Source organism: Rhamphochromis longiceps, linkage group LG18 (assembly GCF_057381845.1).
Source record: "Rhamphochromis longiceps isolate RC_006_pf linkage group LG18, R_longiceps_female_GT1.1, whole genome shotgun sequence".
In the NCBI taxonomy this organism is placed as follows: domain Eukaryota; kingdom Metazoa; phylum Chordata; class Actinopteri; order Cichliformes; family Cichlidae; genus Rhamphochromis; species Rhamphochromis longiceps.
In genome coordinates this window covers 20514694-20535615 of record NC_140574.1, presented here as the reverse complement: position 1 = coordinate 20535615, position 20922 = coordinate 20514694, and the positions used below count along the sequence as shown (strand labels likewise).

At 41.6% G+C, this 20922-nt stretch overlaps 1 protein-coding gene across 1 annotated transcript; it reads left to right on the top strand.

Moving 5' to 3' along the window:
* Positions 1-20876, top strand: nyap2b (neuronal tyrosine-phosphorylated phosphoinositide-3-kinase adaptor 2b). The gene is made up of 8 exons (XM_085390114.1): positions 1-891; positions 3071-3272; positions 6820-7136; positions 9989-11062; positions 16273-17562; positions 17659-17762; positions 18591-18860; positions 18953-20876. Exons 2-8 carry the CDS (start codon positions 3094-3096, stop codon positions 18986-18988), a joined length of 3270 nt encoding a protein of 1089 aa, XP_085246240.1. The 5' UTR covers positions 1-891; positions 3071-3093; the 3' UTR covers positions 18989-20876.
* Positions 20877-20922: the final 46 nt, after the last annotated feature.

The following is a 20922-nucleotide window of genomic DNA, read 5'->3' as shown; positions in this document are numbered from 1 at the left end:
TAAGGGAAGGCAGGCGAGGCACACAGGACGAGAGCATAAAAATGACTAACTGCAAAAAGAGGCTGGGGTATGAGTGCTTTTGAAGATGAGTTGAAAAGCACACAAGAGAAAAAAAAGAAGAGGGACAGAGGATGACGCTCTAGTGGAAGGTGGCTACAGTAGGCAGTGGGCGTGTTCTTCTTGTTGTGATCTATAGTTGGGAAGCCCAGTGTCATCTGCTTAAGCACAGTGTGAGCGTGCAGACCTATCTGTCTAAGCGGGACGGAGGGAGCAGGCAGGGAATGCCTTACCTGGAAATGCACATCACTTTGCTCTACCTCGGTCTGAACCTTGAGGGCACTGTGGATAAGGATTCCTTTTACCCGGGCAGCACTTTGACATGTTAAAGCAGAAGGAAAGACATTCTGGAAATTAGAAAGACTTTGAGTGCCTGGTCTGTAACTGCAAGTGGGAGCTTCATGTCAGAGCGTGTGAGTGTGTTAGTGTGCATTTGCGAGATGTATGCGGGTGCGGTCAGCTGCTATGCTGCATCTTCCTTCCATCTTTAGCATGTGCAGATGTTTGAAGAAGTGAAGCTGACATCTGGCTTGAACTGTGGAAATATCTGGATTGGAGCGAACGCGTCTCCCTTTTTTGCCCAGGGAAGGGAGCACTGGGCCGGGTACCCAATGGCCCGGCTCCCTTCTGGCACCAGCCTTATCCTGGGTCACAGGCAGTCTTTCTAGCTGGCCAATCAGTTGGACCATACAATGGATGGAAGTCTATGTGGCTTTAAGTGGAATAGTGCACTGGTGCTGCAGCATAGCTCAGAGTTCATTAGTGTACAGTGGACTTGTCAGGGGAAGACAGACCTCACATTGGTCCACAAACCAGTAAGGACACAACCCTATTGTAAGTATGCATCAGAACTTTTTTTTTATTCACAGCACTGACCTACAAACCCACAAAGCACTGACAAAAAATGCCTGCTTGTCTAATGCTACTGTGCACCCTTCTCAAGTGCCTATAAAAATAAATCAAGTGTAAAGACATGCCAAGTGTTGCATCAAGTAAACATTAGCTTTAACTTGGTCCTAGAATGATTGTGTGTGTCTGTGTGTGTGCGTGTGTGTATATGCATACGCAAGTACCCATGCATGTTGTCACCAGATTCTTGCCCTTGCAATCTTTCTTGACAGTGTGTCTCTAGAATATCCATGCTGGCCTTCTCCTGTGACATGGTTGCTTAGAAACAGAAATGGTGTGCCACTATCATTTAAAGCAAAGTGCACCTCTGTGTTCCAACTGTTGCACCCAATGTCAACTAGGGCAAATGGAGGTATAAGGGGCAAGACAGAAAAGAGAGAGAATGCATCATGTCACTGAGCAAGGCACTGAGCAAAACAAGCTTTGCTTAAAAAAAAGAGAATGAAAATGTTCACTGAACTGACAGGTTTTATGGAGATGAAAAATTAATAATAGCTTTTTGTATCATTGAGTTGAGGGAGGACAATCCAGTGAGAAAGGTTTGGTTGGTAAAAACACTGTGATAAACAAGTTGATTCCAGTGCAGAGTGCTGCTGCAGGCTTACAGGGATTAGGCAGGCAGGCTTAATTCAGCTCAAACACTGTTTGAACTGTGCCTTCCCATTGCCGTACCTCTAACTGGTGTGCTTCGTTTTCCCTCAGAAACTGTGATTTGAAAAAAAATTGGTATTTGTGCAGCTGTAGGTGTTACACTGTGCCTGTGCATTAGTGATAAAACCTGATTATCAGGAGAAAACATCTCTGCACCACTTGACACCAGGCATCCTTGCCCTAGTTTGAACTTTGCTCTTGAGATCCTGTGTTTTGGCTCTTATCAGTCCTCTCATCTTGCCTGTAAAAGCCTATGCAAAACAGTTTTGAGATGCATCATGGATGCTGAGGGATGGCCAGACAATGGCTAGCCTCTGAGTTGGCCATGCAATCTCCATTTGGCTGCCCTCCAAGACCCCCCTTGCTCCCCTTGCCTCTCTACACACACACACATGCACATGCAAACATATATCGAGATATCACAAGCTCCCTCCCCCTCCCCACGCGAGCTCACACTCAGTGCTTGTCTCACACGTAAACAAGCATGAGTCTTAGGTTGATCTGAAAACACTGACCTACATAAAAGCATGCTCTGTCTTCTCTGACTTCCATGTACTGCGTTACATGCGGTTGCACTTGTTTTCAGCCAAGTGAACATACATGCAGACTGAATCGCATCATTATCTGCTTCGTTCTGTGCCTCGACTTTAAGTGGCTGCAAACGATTGCTTTTATAAACTAATTACCGTCTAGGAGTGAATCACTGAGTAACTGCACAAGTGTCGACATTTCACAGAGAAGGCTTCTTCTCACTTTTTTCATTAAGAACATTAATGTTATCACCGACTCAAAAGGCAGGACTCGAGAAGAGAGTATTTGAGGATTTAAGAGACAAGATTGATGATATTTATAAATGTAAAAGCATGCTTCATAGTTTTGTTTCATTTGTGCTGATCTGATTGCTTCCAGGAGTTTTATGCTTTCCGAGTCCAGGCTATATTATGACTGCAGAAGATGAAAGCCCTTTTTCAGTCTCATTCACACACTCGCTTGGTTAAAGCCAGTAATTTCAGCCAGAAAATGTGCAAACACAACTGAGAAAATTAGCAGCCGCTACTGTTCCACACTGAAGCAGAAGGTTATGAGTAATTGTTGCTAAATAGTGAGTCTTAGCTCTTTCCATGTGCACATGAGCTTTTGTATATGTTTGCATGTGCGTGTGTTTTTTTGTGTGTGCGTGTGTGCATCTGTGTGCAGAGTGAACGGTAGAAAAGGATGTTGCAAACCTCCAGGGAAAATACTCTTCTGGATCCAGACATGATGCAAGGCCCACCACCTACTCTACAGCAACATTCAGACATATTCAAAATCAACAGCAATGTCACATATACTCAACATGTGGCACTAACGTGTGGCCTGTGAAATCCAGCTTTTCTCATGACTGGCCCACTCTTGTATTTTGTGACCCTTCTCGAAGAATAATTATGACTGATATGTCTTATATGCCCCCCAGAATGCAGTGGAAATACTTGAAGAATGATGAGCTCCAAAGAGGAGGAAACTCTCAGCTTTTTCCAATATGTTGAAGAGAATGGCCTGAGAGCCTACAACGGCCTGGTAGCTCAGAACTTGGACCACGCCAGGAATGAGAGAAACAAGATATTCCTGAAGGAAAAAAACGAGAAGAAGAGAAAACAGGAGGAAGCCATAAGGAGGTAGGATGAAAAAAAGTGCTTGCAAATATGAAAACCTCAATAGTATGTTTTGAATACATTTAAAGCAGGGAATATGGGAAAAGAGAGAGGGGGGGGGGGGGGGGGGGGGGGTGACATGCAACAAATGGTCCAGCCAGCTGGATATTGAAACAGGGGACTTGATGCTCAAGGGCATTTGGACCCGTGTGGTATGAGCCCAAACCACTTTGCCTTTGGGTATCCCGTGCTTAAGGATGAGGAAATTGGGACAGAGGGTTTGTTAATTTGCTATGTTATGGAGTTTACAAGTGTGGATCAGTGCACTCTGTGATCTATGGAGGATAATTAATTTTTCACTTTTAGACTTATTTGGGACTTGTCCTTGTATGGTGGTCATCACTGCTCTATTTTTGAGATGGCAAGCTTTTACAATTAAGAAGGAATGAGGTGGGCCAGGACAGTAAAACACCCAGGAAGTTAGGAAGTGAGGGTGGGAATTAGGCTGATGATGTAAGTGTTTCGAAACACCTTTATTTAAAAACCATCTGGAAACATGGAAATGTGTGTGTCTGGGTGTGTGTGAGAGGAGGGTTCTAACCAGCTTTATGAACACTCGCATGTCTGACTGCACTGTTTTTTAGAGCAGTGCCACTGAGCATGGTGAAACTGTAACTTCACTAAATAAAAGGCACACGCTGTAAACATGTGCCTAGCGCGTGGAAAAATCCTGCTTGCTGGGTGTTAGAGAACCACTGGGTGTTAGATTATCAGGAGATGATACCAGGGTATTTGGAGGGATTTTGAAAGTTGTTGGTGACAACATGGACATTTGCAATCCACAAAAACAGAGAGCAGATCTTTACAATCATGGCATAAAAAGAAACTATATCCATCAGGCATCATACTGAGTAATATGATTTTTTATTAGGTCTTAGAATCATGTCTAATCTATTAATTTAATCTAAAGTTTGTCGTAATATAGGACGGAAAGAAGCATGAGTGTACACTGGGTACTTGAAATTTATGCTTTCCAGTGTTCTCAAACATTCTAAAAATAATTTTACTTGCTTTAAGTCTTTCTGGCTCAAAGTATTTTAGCAGCTGATGGCAATTTTAGCAGCTCATCAAATAATTAAGGTGCTTTTGGGGAGTTGAGCATTTATATCTGACCAGATGTGGCTTTTTAACCTATTTATCCAGGAACACTTTGATCCCTGTCATGCTTCTCTCAATGGTCCATGCATCTCCAAAGAGCTCTGTCTCTTTTTTTGGCTCCCAGTATGACTGGATATGCAAATGGCACGTCACTTGCATGATCAAAGCTCAACTTTACACTGCTGGCATTAGAAAAACAAAGTGGCATTTTTAGAGAAAATTCAGAAATCTTTCTTTGCCTCTATTTTTAACTTACCAGCAAGATCTCAATGTCCTCATTGTTATGCAGTCCTGTACTGTAACTTTGGTGAATGGGACAGGGTGACACCTGAGGAAAGTGTCATCTGCTGTTCACTTTCTTTTAGGTGTTGCCAAACCTAAAACATTAATTCACAGTCACTGGAGAAAGAGACAAAAAATAGTTGGATTTTTTATGAGACCTATAAGTAGGTCAATGAGACGACCCATTTTTTTACAGTAAGTGAAAGACTATGAGAGTGTAAGAATTTGTGTGTGCATCCTGCGTACTATGTGCGTGCATGGGCATGAACAACTGGAAAAGGGAATATATTATTATTTATATTATTATTATTTACGAGAAAGGGTTGGAAAGAGCAAACTGACAGTGTGATCGTGTAAAGGAAAAAAGAGCTTGTTAGAACAAGTGTGTTTTAGAGTTGGGGGGAAAATGGGGGGGAAAATGTTAAAGAGAGATTAAGTGTGAGCTCAGTTGCAGGAGTTGGGTTCTGCCTGGTAACAGCTGGAGCAGCCATAGGCCAATCAAATCAGCACGTTTGGTTTGAGTGAGGCGGGCCTTCCTGCCTAGCACACTCTCACTCTGGTTTTCTTTTATTGTATTTCATCAGAGGGAAAAAAGTTATCCACACAGTCACAGACATACAAATCCATTTAAATCTCTAAGAGTCTTCAAAACGACCCTTATCCAACGTTCATGCACACACACGCACACACACAGATGCACACGCATTTACTTATGTTTGCATATGCATGCAAATTCCCAACGACTGCCCTGCCCTTTGTGCACACGTGCATGCAGACACAAACAGAAGTTTTTCCTTCCTTATTTCTCAGTATGTCATTTAGTAAGTGTTTGTTTTTTTGTTTTTGTTTTGTTTGTTTTTTTTTGGGGGGGGGGGGGGGGGGTTGTTTGTTTGTTTGTTTTTTTGGGGGGGTGCCTTGTTTTGCCATCCCATGGTGTCACAGTGAGACAACCAGAGCTGCTCAAAAACAAATCAACCCCAACTGCGCCTGCTGCACCTGTGGTCTGTCCTCTAGCCAATCACTGGGCAAATATCCTATAAATAACCCAGGCACCAGTACTCCAGTCACACCCAGCCACCCCCACACTACCAACCAATGTATATAAAAGTGCACGTCACAGCAGATGCATGCCCAAAACACCTGTGGCTGAATCTTGTTGATAAAGAATTTATAATTTCTTCATTGATGTTTTTTTTTCCATATATATATATATATATATTATAGTTATTTACATAAACTTGTGATTTTTAACTTCTGGGTTTGTTCATTCTGTGCCTCTACATGTTTCTGCAGGTCCCTTTTTTAAACTTATATCAGCAGTATACTATTAAAACAAACCCTGCTGCGGTTATCATGTGCTTATGGTGTGCACGTGTGCTTTATTATTGTTGTGCAGTGGCAGCTGGTTTTGTGTCTGGTTTCTATGGGTACCCTGTTGCTAGGCAAAGTTAAGCCCCTGACCAATGAACCCAACCCACTGAGCACCTTCTGTTCAGCAGCTGGCCAGAGAGGGAGTCATAGTCAGCAAAGTAACAGGCTGAGAGGTCACCCCCACATACATCCATACCAACATGCATGGTTGACAATGTCACAGATGCAAATGTGAGATTTTTCAAATAGATGAATCTCTGAAATGAAGTTTAGTTCTGCTGTCTCTTTAATATGATGCTAAAACACAGTCAGAGCTTGAACTCATTTACTCACCCATTTACACTCAAGCACACACTTCCCTTCACGCCATTATTGCACAACACTCAGACATCATTAACACTCCATTCAGCCCAATCATCCGTTTAAAGGGATTGATTGTGTGTGCTTGTGTGAGGGTTATCAGTCATATCCAGGGTTAAACTCAAATCAATGCTTTGCCCTGAAAGAAGCCATCCTGTCAATGGCACTAACACATCTGTTATTGTTAACTTAGTGCTCTTGTCATTTTGACCACCTGCACACAATGAAATGCACATACCTACGTGCGCATACGATCAAATGAAAGACGTTTGATTGTAATGTGTTGGATTGTGGAATGTCTGTATTTCTGTGTCTTTATCTTTTTTATTCTTTGCATTCCACATTTATTCATTCTGATCTCTTAACCCTTCTCTTTGTCCTTCCTCTTTCGCTGTTTCAGATCGGGTGAGGAGATAGCAACTGAGGGCAAGCACTTGCGTATGGGCTTAAATACCATGCCAGACCCCCAGGAACGCATGCCCGTGCCCCACCTGCACCCTATCGCCTGTGGGCAGGGCTTCTCAGTACGCTCCCAGTCCCTTCACTCGGTCGGTGGTGGGAACACTGGGGGTGGAGGAGAGGAGGAAGTGGGAAGTCCAACTTCTAGGAAGCAGCCCCCGCCTAAGCCCAGGAGAGACCCAGCCACCAAGCTGAGCATGTCGTCTGAGGCAGTGGACCATAGTCCCATGTCCACCTGCCGCGGGGAGCGATGTGACGGTGAGTGGTGGTGGCACTTCACACAAGACTGATGCACTATATATAGCTGAACTGCAGGGACCTCTTCAACATTGCTTCTCTCACAATGACATGAAATTTAACTATTCAGTGTATGCTTTTCACTGACCTACCATAGGTGTAAACTGATATAAGATGAAGGGTGTAAATACAATATGGGATTGAACTGTGATTAAAGTATTATATATCATATATATCCATATTTTGGCTATGCTAAACAACATTGCAAACATGACAGCCTGAAGCACATGTATAATAATAAATGAATATTTAAAGACATCTGTGCTGCAATATGTTCTGATGGTCATGGTTTTCCATTTCGTGAGGGCTGACCTACTCTAGCATGCATTTAATAACATACCGCAAAATGAACAGGCCATATAAACTGAGAATACCATTATAATACCAAAGAAAAATTAAGAAGTTTGGGATAGGTTGTAGCTTTGTTTGAGTTTTCATTCTCACAGTCCTTTTTTTCTCTTGTTATCAAATTAGCAAATGGTAGTTTGCATATTTCTGCTTCCCAACAGATAAATCAGGTTGCTACCATCTCTACTACCATGTAGAGACAGAGATGGAAGTAGTCACTTATAATGCATGTGATTGTGTGTGTATGATAAGATCTTTGGAGCACGTTGAGATTATTTATCCTTGTGCATGTAATCATCAGGTGTTGCTCTATATACAAACTCCATCTCTTGCTCAGCATAGTAGGTTTCAGCTCAGCAGAGTAATAATAGTGCTGCTTATAGAAGGTTATTGCCACATTGTTAGTAATTTAAGCTGTTTCCGTGCATCAACTGCTTTGACAGTTCTAACCTTGCTTAAAACTCCTCTTCAAATATGCCTTGTGTCAATGTAAGACCAGTTTAGAGTAATTTAACTGAACATTATTATCCCAAGACAATTTTTCTTGCAACAAATGCAAGCTGCACAGTACTGTCTCAGGGGGGGGGGGGGGGGGGGGGAAATCACAATACATGCATTTTGCAAAGTTAAACTGATAGAGTTTTCAGGTTGCATTAATAACAAAAAGATTTAGAGTTTGCAGGGAGCATTGACTCCATTCCAGTTTGGAAGCTTTGCTGCCAACGTGATGTTTAGGGAGTCACCCTGCCTGGCTCAGATTGGTGGGGATCACTATGTGCGCACAGATCTTCCTGGGCACCACGGCAACCATCTCACAGAAACAAGACCCCCTGCAGCCCAGCCAATCCCAGCATTACTGAGCAGCTTGGGCCAATGAGGTTCCAGAGATGCTGAAAACTAAGGCTTCTGAGCCAATCAAATTGAGAGTGTGGGGGTGTCCCTGGCTGAGGGGAGGGTTGCGTGCTCTGTAGCTGGCGCTTTAGTGGTAAGGGGAGGAGCTTGTCAGAGTAGAATTCATTCAGGAGGAGCGATTGACCTAGATTCGTTTTCCCCAGGAGGAGCGGGAGGGGGGGAGGGTGCTGCGGGTAAACACATCCGCTGCAAGGGGGAGGTGGGGTAGAGGGAGCAGTGGAGAGAGGAGAAGAGAAAGGAGAGCGATGTTTTGAAGGGGTGGATTCATCATCCATGCTGAAACAGATCTCAGCATTAACCATGGAAACCTGCTAGTGTAGTAATGTAATTTGCTGCTGTGGAAACGAGGAAGAGGAGCACCATTATGTGCCCATTACTGCCCGCACATATATACACATGCATGCCCACACAAAGACAGGAGAGGAGCATATGCAGGAATCTCAGTATCATAGTCCAAAGAAGCACATGCCAAAACACATTTGGGCTTAACCAAATCTTGTATTAGCACATTATTAGCAAGTGTTAATTAGGAGAGAACACCAGCCCAAAAGACCCAAGCATCCTCTGTTCAAATTAGTTTATATATATGATCGTGACTAAATGTATAGCATGCAAAAAGCAGAACAAAATTGGATGTTTTGTTTTAATTTGTAGTCTTTACTTTTGGTTCTCGCACTGGATAATAAACCTAACATTGAATTCATTTTTTTCTCAAATAATATTATAAACAAGAGACATTTTTATAAACGTGCAATACACTGTATCCAATTTTTTGCAAAAAAAAAAAGGTTAAAAAAAAAATAGAAAAACAAAACAAAAACAACCTAAACTATGAACTGTACATATCAGTCCTAATTCCTCTCTCTTAAGGTGTCGGCATCTTTAGTGTGTGTTTGTGCGCCTGTATGCATGGAGTAAGGGTGGTGAGTCATACAGTTACTGGAACTAGGAGTGTGTCTCGGCCATCTGCCACATGAATTATTTAAGGTATAAAATTTGCAGTTTTAAAAATTTTAGACATACTCCAGCTCTTAACCACATTCATCTCCCACTACCTGCCAGTGTGAGGGACACTTCTATCCAAACATCTCAGTATTTGACCTAGAAATAGACTCAGAGCAAGTTGGGAGCATAGAGCTATGGCTACTCTCTGTAAGCTACTGTAGTGGTACCGCAGTGTATTTTACAGTACTAGCTGTATAAATGCCTCTCCGCACCACATCTAAAGAGATTCGCACTGCAAAGCTACGTCACCACTATCAGAAAGAAGCTCAACAGTGTGTGTGACCCAGATAGTATACTCGCATGCTGCCATATATGTGACCTAGAAACATGTATATGCCTCAACTATTCCCACATATCTGACTCAAGATATTGCGCTGAGTAACACATATAGACCTACAACTGACCCACATTAATAATTAATGACAAATAGATTATAAAAACTTGAATTTCACCCAATTCAGTAATCTATTATATATGACTCAATAATTATTTGACTCATACCTCAACAAATTAGATCTTAGACTTTTTTTCTCTCTCCTTTTGAGCAGTTCAGGGATGCAGTGAGGACTGCAGGAGGGTGCCACCACCCAAACCCAAGAGGAACCCCAACACACAACTGAGTGTTTCCTTTGATGAGTCCTACATTAAGAGCCATGGAGGCAGTGGGGTTTGCCCCTCCAAACCCCTCCACCATGTCACTTCCCCTAACGAATGCAACCCATCACCTCCTCAAAGTGATGACAGCCCTACTGATGACTGTGAAGACGAACCTGTCTATATAGAGATGGGTGGGATTGATGTTGGAATGCGAGAACCCTTGAAGAGTGAGGATGAGGAGCCAGATGAGTCTGTGTACGAGGAGATGAAGTACCCAGCTCTGGATGACATGGAGTACCGCACCGACCCTGTAGGATGTCGTTCTGCGTGCCCTACCCCGGCACCCTATGAACCTGAGCCTCTCAGCCGCTGCTCCACACCTCGAAACATTCCACTGTGTGACATTCCTGCACCCTTCCCCAATTTACTCACTCATCGACCTCCACTGTTGGTGTTCCCACCAGCGCCTGCCCAGTGCTCGCCTAACTCAGATGAGTCTCCCCTCACCCCTTTAGATGTAGCCAAATTGCCCATGCTGGAGAACCAGTCATACAGCAAATCTCCCACCTCTTCCACCGAGCCACCCTCCTCCGCACACATCCGTAGGGAGCTCACAGCCACCCCAACTCTCACTGTCTCTGGACGCTCCTCTGCGCCTCCTCTGCCCTGTACCCTTTATAAATCCTCATCATCATCTTCCTATCAGCGTAGCCACTCTGCTTGTCCGTCGCCAGTCAGCATGGGTCGCTGTCTCACCCCTCTCAGCCTCATGCGTACACCTCCCTTTGATGCTCCGATGCCATTCCCTGGGGGTCTGCCCCGAAGTGCTTCTGCTACACCGCATGGAAAAGGCTCGCCACCTCAAGATGGTGTCGGACGACTTCATGGGTCTATGCAAAATGTATCAACAGGCCGCTCAAGGACACCCACCAGCCCTCTGGATGAACTAACCAACCTGTTTACGACAGGCAGGAATATGCTAAAGAAAAATTCCAGTGGAAGAAAATCCAAGGAGCCAGGAGAAAGTAAGTCTTGTGATTATGAAATGTAGTTACAAAAAGATACTAATTCAAAGTATTGCAAACTTTCTGGTTTCCCTATGAGTGTAGATAGTTTGCAAACCAAGGGCGTAGATTTGGATTTGGCATTGGTGGGGACGGATGATTCAACCACCGAACTCTGCCCTGTTTCTTTTTTTTCCTTTTCGTCTTTGCTTCTTGATTAAAAAAAAGGAGAAATATACTTGCCTACATATGTTATTCTACATGCTTTTAAACCATTTAAAATTACAATTCATAGTTTTATATGTGAATTGTATAATGTTAAATTACTATTAAGCAAATGACTAAAGTATTTTAGGCTTTAGTTTACTTCAGCCATATTCCATATAAATCAGGTATCATACAAAAATAAAAATAGCTTCAAATACAGTCATGACAATAAAAGAATATGACTTTAAGGACTTAACAACATTACTTCAGTTATAGTACACCAACATCTCTTATACATTAGCACTAAGGGAACACTGAATGACCTGGTGGGTTTTGTCCATAAAACTACTCATTTCAGATTACCACAAAGTAAAAGATCTCTCAGCAAAATGATGCAACATTTTAGGCACTATTGCCCCGATCAAATCAGTGAGCTGGGATGTTTTATTCTAAACATGAACTACTGTTACAGCAACACACATGCACTACTGGTGCCCCACACAATAACTCAATGTCCACTATGTGAAGCAGCCAAACACATGCCTTCTTCTCTCGTTAATCTATAGCACCAAATCATCAGTCAGTCACCTGTGACCTCGCCTCTTCACCTCTGTCCGAGCGACAACATGGCAGAGCTGCCTCTGTCACCTGATAAATAAAAGTGAGACATTCCAAATACATGCAGTCACACATGTGCTTCAAATACAGTAATGAACCATCAAGTCATGATCCAATTTCACCTTTGATCTTGTATCACCATTGCTCTGTGAGCTTTGTGTTGGTTCTTCTGTCACCTGACAAATAGGACATACATGACAATAAGAATAAAATGTGCAGCTGCTTCAGTGCTTCTGTCAATTTGTGCAGATCTTGACTCATCAGTGATGTTTGTAGGGTGAGTGCATTTTTAAAACAATTTGTGCAAACTGCACTACAAGGTGGAATATTTGCAAAATCATGACTATTCATGATATTTTGTCTCAAAAATTAACCCTATGAATATGTCAGTGCCATTAGGATGAAATTATTGTGTCACCAACATTTTAACGTTAGACATATAATTTTAACAGCCTCTGTAAACTAATATCCTGGCTTGCTCGAGGCTGCCGTTTTCTCTGACAGTTTCAATCAAAATTAGAAATGCTGCTCTGAGACTGAGAGAATGTGCTGCCTGTTGTGTAGTTAGTTTTGAAAACTCCCTGAAAAGCACAGCCAATCACATTGGCCATATTTGTCACATGGGGTAGGACTCCAGTAGAGAACGTAATTTAACTCTTTCTGCACCGCTGGGTGAATGAGACGTTGACAGATCGTTTTTTTTTTCTTACTATCGGGTTTGTTTTTCTTTACTCAAAGAGATCAAATTATTGGTGGGGACAATTCAATAATCGCTGGATATTGGTGGGGACACGTCCCTTCTGTCCATGCCAAATCTACATCCTTGTTGCAAACACGTGCCCATTAAACAGCTTTTCTGCCCTGTCTACTGTACACACATTTGTTTCATGAGAATGACAGATTTAGTTAGAAAGCAGCACTAGAAAGTAGGATAACAAACTGAAGAGCAGAGGTAACACAGAAGTGTGTCACTGGGCAGTGTGCACTGTGTTAGTGTAAAGAGATTTAGCGACAGTAAACCTGGCAGCAAACATAAATAAACACTTTTTAATTCCTTAATCAGTCCACATTTAGGGTTAACAAGTTTGATCCTGCAAAATCACGAGTTTGTGCATTTAATGCATCGCTTTCACAGCATGATGTTTGCAGGGCACTTTGCAGTTTGCGTTTGTTTAATCTAGACCTGCCAAGCCAAGTCTGATACAGATCGTATGATTTAATCTGAGAGGATTAAAGACTAAAGCGGGCCGTAGGTCTCTCAAACCAACCCATGGCATTAGGCCATCAGGCAGCATTACTTTTAAATATGTAAACATCAACATTTAAATACAGATATTATGGCACACTCAGGAAGACGGTGCCAAAATATGTGCGGTCGGGTAGGAAAACAAACCCCTTGCTGCACAAATTGATTTACGAAAGAAGAAAGATATAAAAGCAGGATCTATTTCTGAGTCTGGTGCCAGCAGCATTATCAGTCAGTCACAAATTGGCCTTCTCATTCTCAAGCATATTGCAACCTTTATTTTTCTGCTTAGATTCATTTTGTAGAGGCGTGTCATACTTTACTGGAGTCAGTAACAAAGTCAGATGGAGTATGTAATCATATACAGTGAAGATGACATGCTGTTTAACCCTCAACTTCACATAACTCTCCTCATACCTGAGTTTCACAATCTGAAAGAATTTAACAACAATTTAACAGCTTAACAGTTTTCTTTAATGTAAATACCACTAAACACAGCATTTATGCGTACATCATAAATCATGAAAAAAAACAAAAAACTACAAAGAATCCACACATCCATCCTTACTCAGTGCTCTTAGCAACTACAACATAGCAACAGTGGAAGGAGGAGAAATCCCTGTTTCTTATTTGCAGATTCCCTCCCCGTGGGTAATGCAGCCAATCACAGCTCAGGGCACGTCAGACTACAATGCATGCTCCTGATAGAGATGTTATGCCTCTGAACTCTATTCTACACCTGATCACAGGATTTCAGATTCCCTTTTCTGTCCAATCATCACACACATATGTAAGCCAATCGGGCAGCAGGAGCAGCTGTGCAGATGGGGACGGTGGACGCTGAGAGAATTTATGATTTCTTGCCATTTTGACTGTAATGAGATATACATGTTCATGCATGTACCAAACTGGTATACATTTTTTGCTTTTTCCAGAGATTGTCATTATTAGCTGCTGAATAATGTGCTTTTAGTTAGAGACTGCATTTAGGTGCGAGGATTACCCTTTGATTTCTCATCAGTGAGATTTTTGGTTTAGTTGGTGCAAATGTCACATATGTTGTGTGTTGTGAACATGAAGGTTATGAAGGAATGGAGGATCATTTTGTTCTTTCCCTTTCTAAGGCAACAGGGGCAGCAACAGCTACCCTGACCCACTTACCAACTGGTTAATCACCACACTTGCTCTCTTTTACTCCCCCCCCCCCCCCCCCCCCCCCCCCCCCAATACACACATCAGCATAAAACTACACATATGACGCATGCAGGCATGACAGGGGATGCTTCCACAATGTATTGTAGGTTACAGCTTGTACGGAAACCATCCAGAGACAGGCTCAGGCCAGTGATGCATATGTATATCTATCTATCTATCTATCTATCCATCTATCTATCTATAGATAGATAGATAGATAGATAGATAGATAGATAGATAGATAGATAGATAGATAGATAGATAGATAGATAGATAGATCAGAATCAGAATCAGAATGGGGTTTATTGCCAAATGTTGAGCAGGTTTACAACATTAGGAAATTGCTGCGGTGCTTCAGTGCAAACATAGTGTCATAAATAGCACTTAAATAGACATGGAAAAAAATAAAAGTAGGGATAAGAATTAAAAGTGCTACGTGGGAAGATATGTGCATGAGATATACATGAGAATAAGAATTAAGAGTGCTACGTTCAGATAGATAGATAGATAGATAGATAGATAGATAGATAGATAGATAGATAGATAGATAGATAGATAGATAGATAGATAGATAGATAGATAGATAGATAGATAGATAGATAGATAGATAGATAGATAGATAGATAGATATCTCCATACGGTGGTGGGATAAAGTTTTTTAAATGTTTAAGATCATCAAAAAAAATGATAAAATGAAGTTTCTAAATGAAGTTATTTATTTTTAAGAGGTCAAAAACCTACATGGTCCTGCTTGAAAAAGTGATTTTCCCCTAAACCTACAATCAAGTATTTGTGATAGCTGGCAATGAGTCTTTTAAAGCGCTGCAGAGGAATTTTAGCCCACTCATTTTTCCAGAATTGTTATAATTCAGCCACACTGGAGGGTTTGGGAGCATGAACCACCTTTTTAGGGTCATGCCATAGCATCTCAATTGGATTCAGGTTTCAGGACTTTGACTAGGCCACTCCAAAGTTTTCATTTTGTTTTTCTTAAGCCATTCATAAGTGGACAGGCTATCTGCCAGATGTAATAAGATATACACCTTGCAAAAAGTTCAACTTTTGTTTTGTGGATCCACAGAGTATTTTCCCAAAAGACTTGGGGTTCATTAAGATGTTTTCTGGCAAAACTGAGAGCAGCCTTTATGTTCCTTTTGCTCAGCAGTTGCTTTTGTCATAGAACTCTGCCATGCAGGGCATTTTTACCCAGTCTCTTTCTTATGGTGGATTCATGAACACTGACCCTAAGTCAGTTACATTGTCTTTTATTTGTTCCTGAATTTCCTTGGACCGCAGCATGATGTCTGACTTTTGAGGATGTTTTGGTCTACTCCACTTTGTCAGGCAGGTTTTATGCAAGCGATTTCTTGATTGAGAACAGGCACAGTAGTAATCAGGCCTAGAGAAACTGGCTAGAGAAATTGAGCTCATCTTTCCAAAGATGTGATACACAACAGTTAATTTATCTTATAACAGGGAGGGGCAATCTTTTTTTTATCAAGCAGGGGCATGTAGGTTTGGATTTTTCTCCCCTAAATAATAAACATCTTCATTTAAAAACTTTGCTTGTGTTATCTTTGTCTAATATTTAAATTTGTTTGGTGATCTGAAACGTTTAAGTGTGACAAATGTTAAAATAATAGGAAATCAGGAAGGTGGCAAACAATTTTCACACCACTGTATATGTATATGGCATTCAATCATTTTGTTTCAACTCCAGAGGTTTACAACTCCTACCACAGCTTCTTAAATGGGTAGTAAGGGACACCTAGTGGATAATTGTTTGCATTGCAGTAACAAGTCGGATTCTGATGATAATCACAGTTTGTCCCACTGTTTAATTATTTATTTATTTATTTTGTGTGTTTTTTTATCCAGTTTATTTTGATAGGTACATCAAAAACTGAATGTCTATTGATTTGCCTAATTATGTGTTTTTTATTTTTACCCCCCCTTTCTTTGGCAGCTGAGTCCAAAAGTAAGTCTCACAGTGAGTCAAAGCGAGAAGGCAAGGAACGTCACAGTCACAGCAAGGAGTCCAAGCGTGAATCCAAGGAGCGTCACAGTAAAGAGTCTTCACATAGAAAAGACAGAGACAAAGACAGAGAAAAAGACAAAGAGAGAGGAAGCAGCAATGCAGAGCCTCTGCCCCACAGACGAAATAGTAAAGACCGTACTTGTAGCAATGTAGATGCACAGCTGGTTCGCAGGGATAGCAGGGACCAGGCATGCAGCAATGCAGAGCCCATCCCTGTGAGGCGGGACTCCAAAGATAGGGGCAGCAGCTCCATAGAAACAATCCCTTTGATAAGAAAAGACTCCAAGGACAGAGGGATTAGCAATGGTGACCTATTACCAAGGAGAGACAGTAAAGATCGAAGTGGGGGACATGGAATGGAGTCTTTGCTGAGACAGGAGAGCAAAGACAGAGACAGACTGCTTGATCAGCCACCTGAGCTGTTGCCAAGGCAAGACAGCAAGGAAAGGGCAAGAAATCCTGTAGACTACAGACATGAAAGCAGAGAGAGACTGGATCAGCCACCTGAACTCTTACCCCGACAGGATAGCAAAGAGCGAGCCAGAAATGGTGTGGACTCAAAGCACGAAAGCAGAGATAGGCCCCCTGAGCTTCTTTCCCGACAAGAGAGCAAAGACAGGGTTAGAACCGGACCAGAATACAGGCATGATAGCAAAGACCATCGTCCCGATTTGTTACCCCAACAGGAGAGCAAAGAGAGAGAAAGGAATGACACGGAGCACAAATATGAAGGTAGAATAGATCAGCCACCAGAGATCCTTCCCCGACAAGAAGCATCCAGAAGCAGCAACAGCAGGGACAGAGTTGGTTCCAACTCCGAATCCAGGTATGAGGGGAGAGATCGAAGCTGCCACAATAGTGGAGATCTTCCTCCTCCTCCTTTATCCAGGCAGGACAGCAAAGATCTGAGCAGAACTGGCCTTGAAGTGAGGCGGGACAGCAAAGACAGAAGTTTGAATGGCTCAGAGCATCATCATTTTGACATCAAGAGCACCAAGAGCCCTTCATCAATGGAATACAGGTGTGATAATAAGGAGCGAGGATACAGATCAGATGGCACCCCCCGACGAGATAACAGAGCAAATTACAACACAGACCAGTCAAAAGCACAAGAGAGGAATGGCAGCACAATATCAGGACAGCATTCATCAACAACAACACCCACTCATCACGGAAGGTCATCAGGTAGCCCTCCGATGACCATGGGAACAGGAAATGGTGAGTGTTAGGACCTAAATTTTAAGGCGGCATTAGACAATGCATATAACTATTCAAATGGCATACTACTAAATGTGATTTTTTATTCCTTTGTAGATCTGAAAGCAGCATCTAAGTATGCCCGCTCACCGTCTAAACCTGCTAATCCTTCCCCAGTGGGAACTCCACAAAGGAGGGCAACAGAGACACATCAAAGTCAGGTATGCATATCTGGTTTGTTCTTTCTTTTGTTTTGTTTTGTCTTGTCTGTCTCTTTACCTGAAGTGTCAGTTTCTTATAGGTCCTGAAAACTTATTTCTTAGTCTGGTATGGAACAGTTTGGACTGTTTAAAGATATTTTGTTCTAGTTGGTCAAACTGGTGTGGGGATTCGAAATCTAACTCTTTTATCTCAACAATTTAAATTAACTGACTATTCAATTGATTGACTAGTTAACTATTTAACAAAACACTAATTAATAACACTGATTAATTAGGCATTTTTCATTAGTAATGTGAAAAATCTTCAGTTTATTAAAACATAGTGGTTACAACTGAAGATTTATTTAAAAAAAAAAAAAAAGTAAATTGTTTGCAAAGACAGTGAAGAGAAATCCACAGCAGGTTTCAGAACTTTCAGAGAGATCTACATTGTGTTTAACTCTTCATCTTCTGCCAGATATATCAATTGTATTTTTTTTAAACTGATTTATTAAGTCATAGTGTAGGGTGAAGTTCATGAGTAAGGGTGCTCCTAGCACAGCAATTTGGTGAACATGATTTTTGTCAAAATCATTTTTCTATTTTTTTTCTTTTATTACCTAAAGCCGGGAACACATAAATGGGTTTACCATTCTCTCCATTAAAAATGATCAGTACTGGTGAGACGCTGGGTTACACCAAATCAAATCAAAAACCACACCCATCCGCCCCTGAATTCATTTTTTGTGTTATATGATCACTTAGTCAATTGTGAATGACATCAAAAAGAAATTCTAGAAAGAGTTAATTTGTATTTATTTCACGTGGTATGTTAAATGTGTTGCTCAGATGCCCCAGATGCCATGGATATGTGGAGACACCACTATGCTAGAGCAAATCGAGAGGAAACGCACCCTATGCATGGAAATCCGTTCCAGACAGCATCCGCACTTGCAGAGATCTCTGGAGAGGCCTCCTCCTCCTCTGCCAGACAGGAATGAGGACAGGCACCAGGAACGAAGTCAGTGCAAGCAGGAAAATACATCTGTCCTTCCAAGCTGGGGAAAAAACGGCGGGACCAAGAAGATCCGTCCTCCTCCATACCCCACCCAGACAACGGTATTCTGGGATACCGCCATCTGACATTTACAAGGCATTTCGAACACATAACCCACAGTTAACCACTCCCTCTCCTCCCTAAAACATCACAGGCTTCAGGGCGGCCGCTGAGAGGACAAGAGGGATGATGCTCACTGATGTCAAAGGACAATGGTGGTTACCACAGCAATATTTCTGCTTGTTCAGGTTGTCATGTTTCTTATCATCACTGGTGATATTTGATATTTTTCTATTTCCTGTGACTGGACTCCTGTATTAGTAGAGTAGATATTTGATGATGAATAGATATTTTCTAAATGAGATGATGGGGATCAAAAGGAAACTTAAATTATGTATAGTAGATGTAGATGCAATCTAATATTTGTTTTTATGTTATTTTTGTTCAGGTTATTTTACATTTCAAAACATAATCTATCGATACTTGTACTGTAGTTGCATAATTTTCTTATGCCAAGCGCTTTTTTTTGTTTGTGCTTAAAAGCACTAAAATGAATGGACTATTTAATTCTGTCTATATATACTTTACATTTTCACTGTTGTATTGTAAGTTAAGGAGTTTACGTCGCCGTGCTTTAGATTCCAGGTCTGTCCATGCCTGGTCCAGGATGTTCTAGAATGTACAACAGCTGGTCCTAGAACAGAAACAGGATACTACTTGTGCTTCAGTTTGTATTTAACAGTGAGAAACTGTGTGGTCACTACGTCAAAGCCTTTTAAAGCTGTTTCGCAGGAAAGCCTGTTGGCATTTGTAGAGGACAGAGATAGTGTGTAATGTTTTTTGCTGTATTCTAAAATACACTATGAGGGCGGGGTGGGGAGGTAGCAAATTAGAACATACATTGTAAACAGGATCATTTTCCAAGACCAGCCAAAGCCTGTAAAAGCGAGATATGGGTGTGGTTGCACTTTGGATGCTTGGTTATTTAAAATGGGATTAGTGGCAATAGCTGGCGAGTACCAGCATCTTTACATTGCCATGCACACTGCAAAGCACCGTGACAGTGTAAATACTTGATGCCAACGACCAGCCCGTACAATCAACACCTGAGCTTTTAGATTTCTTAATTTCACTGCAGATTATAATAGCCATATGCACTTGCTTAAGAAGTAACTTTCAAGTTTATGCTTATATATATTTTTTGAAATTGTAAGGAATAGTGAGTTGTGCCATGTAAGTTTTCATTTATTGGCTGAAAGGTAAAGCCTCAGGAGAATGGCTGGGTGTGTGACATACACTCATCTATATTTGGGTGTCTCTGACAATGTTTCCAATCCAATTCAATGGCTGGCAACCATTTTAGAGATCAAATTATTGAAGGACCTATCACATGACAACAGCTTTAAGCTGTCAAAAATGACGGGGAGGGGTTGCACAAGGGCCTGCAATTCTGTCAGGCTACAAAAAAATAAGTGAACTGCACTAACTCTCATCTTCCTTCACATTAAATCAGGCTGGTTGCATACACATTCATCTCCCCCTGCTCTCTCCCTCTACCTCAACCTCTTATTTGCATGAATTCAGTTGGTTCTCTTTTGCACATTAAAAGGCAATGTCAACATTGCCAAAATAGTATGGGTTTAACAACAGCCCCTAAAGTGCAAGTGCAGTAGCCCCTCTCTATGAGAATCAACGAATCAGAAACCTTTGTTGGTACCAGTATGCGTGTGAGGGAGAGAGCTGTGCGCGTGTGTGTGCGTGTGTGTGTGTTTATGAGTGTGTGTACCTGGCTACACTGTATGCAAGTTGCTAGTTTAAAAAAATGATTGTCTTAAGACATTCACTTTGCCCTCATGATGTTGGTGGGTGAAGGTTGGAAATGTAACAATGATGATGATGTACAATCTTTTTGTGTGTATAAACGTGCACTGTGAAAAGGTAGAGAGAGCACCGCACCGTCAGTCCTCTGTCTTATTGCACTGAGTGTTCTCTTGTTTTGCGTAATAAAAAAAAAAAAAAAAGGAATAAACATGTTTGAGGAATAAAGTACTGTATTCTGATTGTCACTTGGGTTCTGTTGAGAGAAATAAATAAATATGGACTTGAAACCTGCTATGGAAAATG